A 7,697-nucleotide genomic window follows, 5' to 3' on the forward strand; every position below is an offset into this window, starting at 1 on the left:
AACGGCATAAAAGTTTCTATTCTCACTGTCAGTCTTTGTCCTGAATTGGTTGCCTGTTTGGGCTCACAAGCTGGTTGTGTTTGTTTCCTATCTTGTTCAGCTTTGCAGTCCACCATTTTCAGAAAGTCAACAGCTGGTGGGAATTCATCCAACAATCACAACAGTGATGCAAGGAGACAGGCTGAGGGGGGTGGGGGGGAATGGCAAGTTTCGACAAGTGGCTCTACCTGCATACTCTTTCCAAACCAGTTATCTCTACTAAACCCCTGCAAGCCTATCCATGGCTTTTTGGAGGTCTCCTGCTTGGGGACAATGCTGCTTTTTCAAAACCTAGTGTTTTGGTGGTGTAAGAAATAAATGATGCTGGAGGAGAATACATGGAGACAGGCCTGCACTAGCCTGAAGTGGCCAATAGCCTGAGGCTGACCCTTCTCTCAGGGATCACCAGACTGGCTGTCAATAGCATGGACAGTGAATGAAGTGCTTAACTTGGCCATGCCATTAAACTGCCACTGTAATCCTCTTAAGACAACAGCACCATCACAGCTAAGGTTGTTATGTTGCCAGAGACATACAGTAAGTGAGAAAAAGTAGAATAGAATAATAAAGTTGGGAAGGACCTTCTATTCCAATACCCTGTTCAGGTAGGAAACCCTACACCACCTCAGACAAATAGTTGTCCAATCTCTTCTTAAAGATTTCCAGTGTTGAAGCACCCACAACTTCTGGAGGCAAGTTGTTCCACTGATTAATTGTTCTAACAGGAAATTTCTCCTTAGATCTAGGTGGCTTCTCTCCTTGATTAGTTTCTATCCATTGCTTCTTGTCCTGTCTTCAGGCACTTTGGAGAATAGCTTGACTCCCTCCTCTTTGTGGCAAACCCTTAGATATTGGAATTACTGCTATCATGTCATTAAACTAGACATACCCAAGTCCAGCAGCAATATTTTGTATGTTTTAGCCTCCAGTCCCCTGATCATCTTTGTTGCTCTTCTCTGCACTTTTCCTAGAGTTTCAACATGTTTTTTACATCATGGTGACCAAAACATTGTGGTGACCAAAATCCACAAATATTTTTTGGCATTTAAAGCTGCACAGCTTAAACATGTAAACAGCACAGATGAGAAGTGAGGACAAATACAATAGTCATTCCCCACTGTATCACCCTCTTTTTGTAGGCAGCAGCTTTCTGAGTGGAAAACATCTATCCATGTTACCCTTGGTACAAGAAGAAACATGGCAAATAGCAGAGCCATCAAATTGTTCTTTACTTTATTCTCTCTCCTGAAAAGTCTGTGTGATTTAAAACTTCTTGACAACAGCTGTAGGTATCCAGATTCTTTCTCTCTTATTGGATGGTGCCTATTAGAGAAGATACAGCATGGAAACAGATAGCCTTTATCACTTGACATCCTGCCAGATCCTGGAACAAAAACTGTTCATGAAATCTTCAAATGAATTCTGCCCAACAGCAAGAAATGCTTTCTTCTTACACATTTGTACTATTCTGCTAGTGTGTATTTGTTAAACTTGTAACTGAACCTTTTGTGAGATAGCTGACTTTTCACATTGCTTTAGCTTCAAACCGTATGAATAGCCAAAATACACATAATATGTAGAACCAGGGCTTTTTTTGTCATAGAACGCTCAGAACGGAGTTCCGGCACCATTTTTGGATGGAACCTTGTAGGCTAGGCAAGGCGGGTTGTATGACAAGTGTGAGTTCCGGCACCTTTTCCTTTTTTTTTTTTTTAAGAAAAGCACCGTGTAGAACTATCTAAATTTCATATGTGGCAAGGACTCAATAGGCAGTTTTACAAGTTTCAGGTCATTTGGATAGGAGAGGATTTATCTTTCTGTATAAAGATTTCCAACTAGGAGAACAGCAGTCTTCTAAAATAGGGATTCCCACTCCTGGTCCATGGACTGGCATCAATCCTCAGCACGCCAGAAACTGGGCCATGCAAACAAGTAAAACCCCATCCACGGGATGCAGGCAGCATGTGAAACCCCTCCATACCCCTCCGGTCCGTGGAAAAACCTCTCTTCACAGAACTGGTCCCTGGTGCCGAAAAGGTTGGAGGCCTCTGTTCTAAGAGATACTAATCCAATGGTGGCATCCTTTTATCTTACCCAAATGTCAGACTTCTAACAGTAGACGTAATAAGGCAATAGTTTGTTACTAAATCAGTAAAAAAGGAATTCATTGCTGAACCTTAAAACTAAGGATTTTTTTCTGGTTTATTTTCCCTTACCTGTGCTGTAACCTGTCATCCAGTTTCTAATTGGAGGAGAGAGAAATTATGCTAAATGGTTTGGGTCTATGACATTCCAAACCATATTACAATAACTCTTTTTAAAAAGGCAGCAACTGATTCATATCCACTCAGGCTGCTGTCATTAAAACTCAATAGGAAGCTTGTCATTGATTTTTAGTTGCTCCATCTCCTACACTACCATTGACTGTTAAATGAAACCTTTTTTCTTATCATTACACAGCATATACACATTCATCCATGTATGTACATAAATCTCTTTCTGCAGCTTTATGCTACACCAGCAACTTCAGCATGGCTCAATAGTAATGGCATACCTGCATCTCCAGTTGCCTGGCCTTCGAAGGAGAACTCAGAGTCCACGCTTCCTCCAATCAGACAGTAAGAGATCCAACAAACTGGTAATATTCACAGTGCAAAACTTTCATTAGAACCAGCCGTGAGAGAAAACGACATGTAAGATTTTGACATTTTTTAAAACTCTGCATCAGAGAAATGGGGTCAACATAACTGGATTTGTATTACCTGATCTGCCCACACCTACCCCTTTAGTATCAAACAATAACTATTGAGCATTTTTAAATATTGTTACCAATTATTATCTTCCTTAGTAAAATTAGGTGGATTCCAGACTCTCAGGAGCATGGAACTCTGAATCCAGTTAACTCTGCAGAAGCCACAACTTTTTCACTTTTCTGCCATTCCGATGGATCTATCATCCTAGATTAGTTTAATTTAAACGGCTGTTGTGCCTGTAATGGCTACACTAAGGCACAATTCTTATGGCGTTGAATATGGCTTAATGAGTTTGACACGTCTCTGCTTTAACACACTGCTGTGCTTATGTCTCACACTGTTTGCTTTTAAATTAGAACATCTTGATCTGGTCTGTAAGCAGTCAGTTTCAAGGTGCTTTAATGCCTTTGGATCTAGCTTTAGAGTTCAAAAAATTACCAACTGAGTACAAAGACCTGTATTGATGGAATTCTAAAAAATGCATTTGAATTTCTGGAGATAGCTTTATTTGAGCTCTTAATCTCATTTATGCTTCCTTTCAGGCTCATAAAAGATGGGAGCATAGACTTGGTAATTAACCTTCCTAACAACGACACCAAGTTTGTGCAGGATAATTACCTAATCCGTAGGGCAGCTGTTGATGGTGGAATCTCTCTCCTCACTAATTTACAGGTATTTCTTATAGTCCCATTGCATCCCACAGGGTAACCCCAACTTGAAGGCCTTAATCAATGTCTGGCAGCATATTATTTTTAGATGTGGCCAGCTCATTGCTTTAGGGTTAGGGTTGTCCTTCTCCTTCTTCTCCTCCTTTTTTTTGGTAATCTGTATTGCATTTCATTATCTTGTCACCATTAGTTTTAAAATCATTTTTATTTAAGAGAGAGCAGACTGTGGCTTTTCAGAAAACTCATATCCATAAGATATGGCAAAAAGACTGAAACCGGACACAGAGATCTCTTCCCTGCTGGATAGCCTTAGGCAAAAGCTTCTCTTCCCCAAGCCTTATTCCTTAGCGGCAGTACAGGGACCTAATGACAGCAGCCTATTTAACAGAATTGCTGGTATAATTAGAACAAGACAATGTATGTGAAGACACACGATAGCAGCAGGGGAGAAACGTTACTGCTCTCTTCCCCTTTCTTCATTCCTAAGTTCCTGCTGTCTGTGAGAGCAGTCGACCTCTCTATCCCCCTCAGTGTTTGTCCTTCCAGGCAGTGCACACACAGCTCATCAGCATTTCAGAGAGAAAAAGAAACAGGAAGGAGATCATTCCTCCCTCTCCTCTCTCCGCATCCTGCCAGCGCCACTTTCTCTACCGCTACTTAAAAAAGGAAAGGACAATATGGGCACTTCCACGTAGCGCACCTTTCACACTCAAATTCCCCCAGCAATTTGAAATGGGCTGCCAATCTTTTTGCCCCCCCGCCCCCCTTTTCTGAATCCTGGGAATCTCATCAGCTTGTGCTCTTTTTTCAGTTAACCAAAAGGAGCGTGCAAAAAAAACAACCCAAACAAACCATAATGCAATCGGTATTTTGCTTAAACAAAGGAATAAAACAATGTCCTCCACTCCCCACAAAGAAGAAATGAAGTACATCGCTAGTTGTGCACATTATTTGCAAATGAACCTGAATGTTTTAATGGGATGAAGCTGCCCTATTACTCAGCCATGATTCCTAATATAGATCCTGTTAAAAATTAGAAAGTTAGCATGATGTAATGGTGTTGCAATCAGGCTCTCAATGCAGTACAGTACTTTCAATTTTGATTCAATGATGGCAGATGGATCAATATGTTAAAAACAAAATATACCGTACACATTTTAGGCTCTAGTAACTAGAACCACACCACTATGCTAGAATAATACAAATCTTCTCGATACAAAAGGAGAAAAAAGAATTAAGTCACCCATTGGCCTGATGCTTTACCTGTCTCCTTGATCTCTGACCAAAAAAAGGATAAACTATAACTCTTTTCAGTTTCACTTGAGGAAACCTGCCAGAATGATGAACACTTGCTGGGTGGAGAGAAAAGATAACTGATATTATGGCTGCAAAGATCTATAAAACTGCTAGATGGCAGCATAAAGATAAAAAAACCCTAATTTTGAACTGCCATCTAGTGGCCCCTGGCCCTTTAGGGGACTAACATGATAAACTTGGAGAATGCAGTAATAAATATTTCTCCAATGGGAAAATAGGCAAATCAAGGGCAGAAATAGGTAAACAAATCATTCATTCCGTCTGCATTGGAAAAAGAAAGATTATTTGGGTTCCACTGAGCTCATTGGCTGAATTCATCTTATGGCTCATCTGCTGAACTCAGCTCATGTTGAAAATCTCTGAACATGCTTTGAACTAGTAAAGAATCCTTAGCTAGCAAAGACCTAATATGTTTCTCATTGTGCAGGGAATGGGCAAAAGGGTTGGGAATTCTACATAACAACATAAAAACATACATACGTACATGTGTACATACATACCCATATACCTATTACATCCTACCATTTCTGAGTAAGCAACAGTAAGCAAAATTCAGAAAGGGAAAATTGGTAAAAAAGAAACCAAAGAATTAAGGGTATGTGATAAAAAATGAAAACAGAAAACAAATTAGTTTTCACCAATGCCACTTATATCTTTCTATATCCCTTCTTCCCTTGAAAAACATCTTGTTTCTTATTCAGCTCATAGTTTAACTTGAGCCAGAGAAAACAAAGCCTACAAACAAAAATGTAATTTATATGTTTATTTGAAATGTAGTAAGAAAATATGCCATCACTACAGCATAACAGTAAATATAATTACTCTTGAGAATTCTATCCCCTTTTCCCTTTTGGTCACAGGCTAGATTCTGTAGTGTCAGGCTAAGCACCAATGATATAGAGAAGCATGATTGTAATGGTACGGGGAAGTGAGCTTAGGAGACAAGGGAACAGCCACAGCTGGACAAGAGACAGATTAGCCCAGAAAAGGAATATGAACATGGCAAACATCTCCCTAGTTTCTTGAGATATAAAGGCAACAGGGGGAGAAATATATTTTCAGACTTTCAGGATTCTATTGATGTAACTTCAAAATAAGATAGAATTAGTTCAATCGGGTGGGTTTCCTGTCTAGACTATCTAGCAAGGTTGACATTAAGATGTAATTGATATATAGCAAATTCTCAACAATTGCTTTAATTATTTTATTATATATGTGTTTGCCACTTTGTGTTCAATTTGAACCTTTGGGAAAAAGAGACTGTACCTTTTGTTTGCTTGATTTAACCCAAATGAAGTCTCTCAGTTCTAAGCAAGTGGCATCCCTGGCTCACTGGATCTGAGCTTAGAACTTTAAGACCTGTGGTGGTACAGTGGTTAGAATGCAGTACTGCAGGCTACTTCTGCTGACTGCCAACTGCCAGCAGTTTGGCAGTTTGTGTCTCACCGGCTCAAGGTTGAGTCAGTCTTCCATCCTTCCAAGGTCCTTGGTAAAATGAGGACCCAGATTATTGGGGGCAATATGCTGACTCTGTAAACTGCTTACAGAGGGCTGTAAAGCACTGTGAAGTGGTATATACAGTAAGTCTAAGTGCTATTGCTATTTAGTAGGATTAGGGTATACCAGGAGAGCAGCCTAGAGAGGGAATGGATGGGGCAGAATAAAACAGTGATGGGAAATTATGTCCATATTGTGCCAGGAAGAGCGATACAGAAATCACTAAGAATTCAGCTCAGCTCAAAGGAGACTTTATTTAAACCTTTCAAATGTGTTAGTTGTAATAAATGCAACAAATCAGTCCTTCCTCCTTTCTCCCAGTACTCAGCCATAAGGATTATTGTGTAAATTGAACACAGAAAGGATTATCTTTTGCATCAGCCATACAATGGATTCTTTTAAATGGAAAAATCTGCTGAAAATAATGTATAAATTATGCTTAGATGGAATTTGCATAATTCTTATTACTTTGTTTTGTTAAACATTTGCACTCCTCATGGATTTTATGGTTTTAGGTAGCAAAACTCTTCACTGAAGCTCTCTACTATTCTGGAAAACTGGACTGTAAAAGCCTGTTCCACTATAGATGGTTGAATAGCAGCACTGCAGCATAGAAGAAACCATCTCCCAGCAATGAAGAAATTCCATTCCTGAATGATTTTTTTTATTATTCTGCAAATCCTAATTTCAATTAACATCTTTGCACCCAACATTTTATCTTCTGCTTTGGAACTCTATGCCAGCAGTTTTCCCAAACTGGATTTGTACTGCCAATATGGTAGCAATGATCAACATCATCTTTATCCACCGGTAGATTAAGGTTGCCACATCCAGGTGATAAGAATTGAGATGACTGTTATATTACAACAAAGAACTACAGAAAACTCTAATTCTATGCTGTACGGGTAATTTGAATTTTGCAACTTGGGTATGGCAACCAAAATAAATCATGATGATGATTATTCCAACATATTTCAGAAATAAAAAGGTTCTGTTTTTTTAACTTTATTCCTCTCTGGGCTGGCTTAATTCCAAAATACTTTGAAAATTGGTTAAGGATGTGAAAAAATAAAATCAGTAGCTGCTGTAACAGTTTTAATATTCTAAATTGTTAATTATTCTAAATTGTTAATTATAATAGATCTATATTCTTGCCTATTCTTCAAGAGTTTAAGGCAACTTGCAGAGGGATTTCTCATTTTATGTCCAGAGCAATCATCCTTTGAGGTAAATTGTATTGAAAGAGCTTGACAGGTCCCAAACACTCAGAGAGCTTCTATGACTCCCTGGTCTCAATCCAACATGTTAGCCAATAGCCTACACTAGCCTGATCTTGTATAGCAAAATATAATATAATAGACATTATATATGATATCACAGTCAGTAACTTGTTTTTTTTTAAAAAATAGAAGAATATGAATGT

At 38.9% G+C, this 7,697-nt stretch overlaps 1 protein-coding gene across 1 annotated transcript in view; it reads left to right on the plus strand.

Annotated features, from left to right (window-relative positions):
• The window catches only part of CPS1 (carbamoyl-phosphate synthase 1), a gene marked incomplete at its 3' end in the record, with an annotated part of 173,698 nt that extends 166,810 nt beyond the window's left edge, over positions 1-6,888 (plus strand). Inside the window, exons 36-38 of the mRNA XM_083354439.1 lie at positions 2,545-2,657; positions 3,335-3,464; positions 6,790-6,888. Of these exons, the coding sequence (XP_083210565.1) occupies positions 2,545-2,657; positions 3,335-3,464; positions 6,790-6,888 (342 nt within the window). The remainder of the gene's footprint in view (positions 1-2,544; positions 2,658-3,334; positions 3,465-6,789) is intronic.
• Between the last annotated feature and the right edge of the window lie 809 nt (positions 6,889-7,697).

Source organism: Vipera ursinii, assembly GCF_947247035.1.
Source record: "Vipera ursinii genome assembly, chromosome: 1".
In the NCBI taxonomy this organism is placed as follows: Eukaryota; Metazoa; Chordata; class Lepidosauria; order Squamata; family Viperidae; genus Vipera; species Vipera ursinii.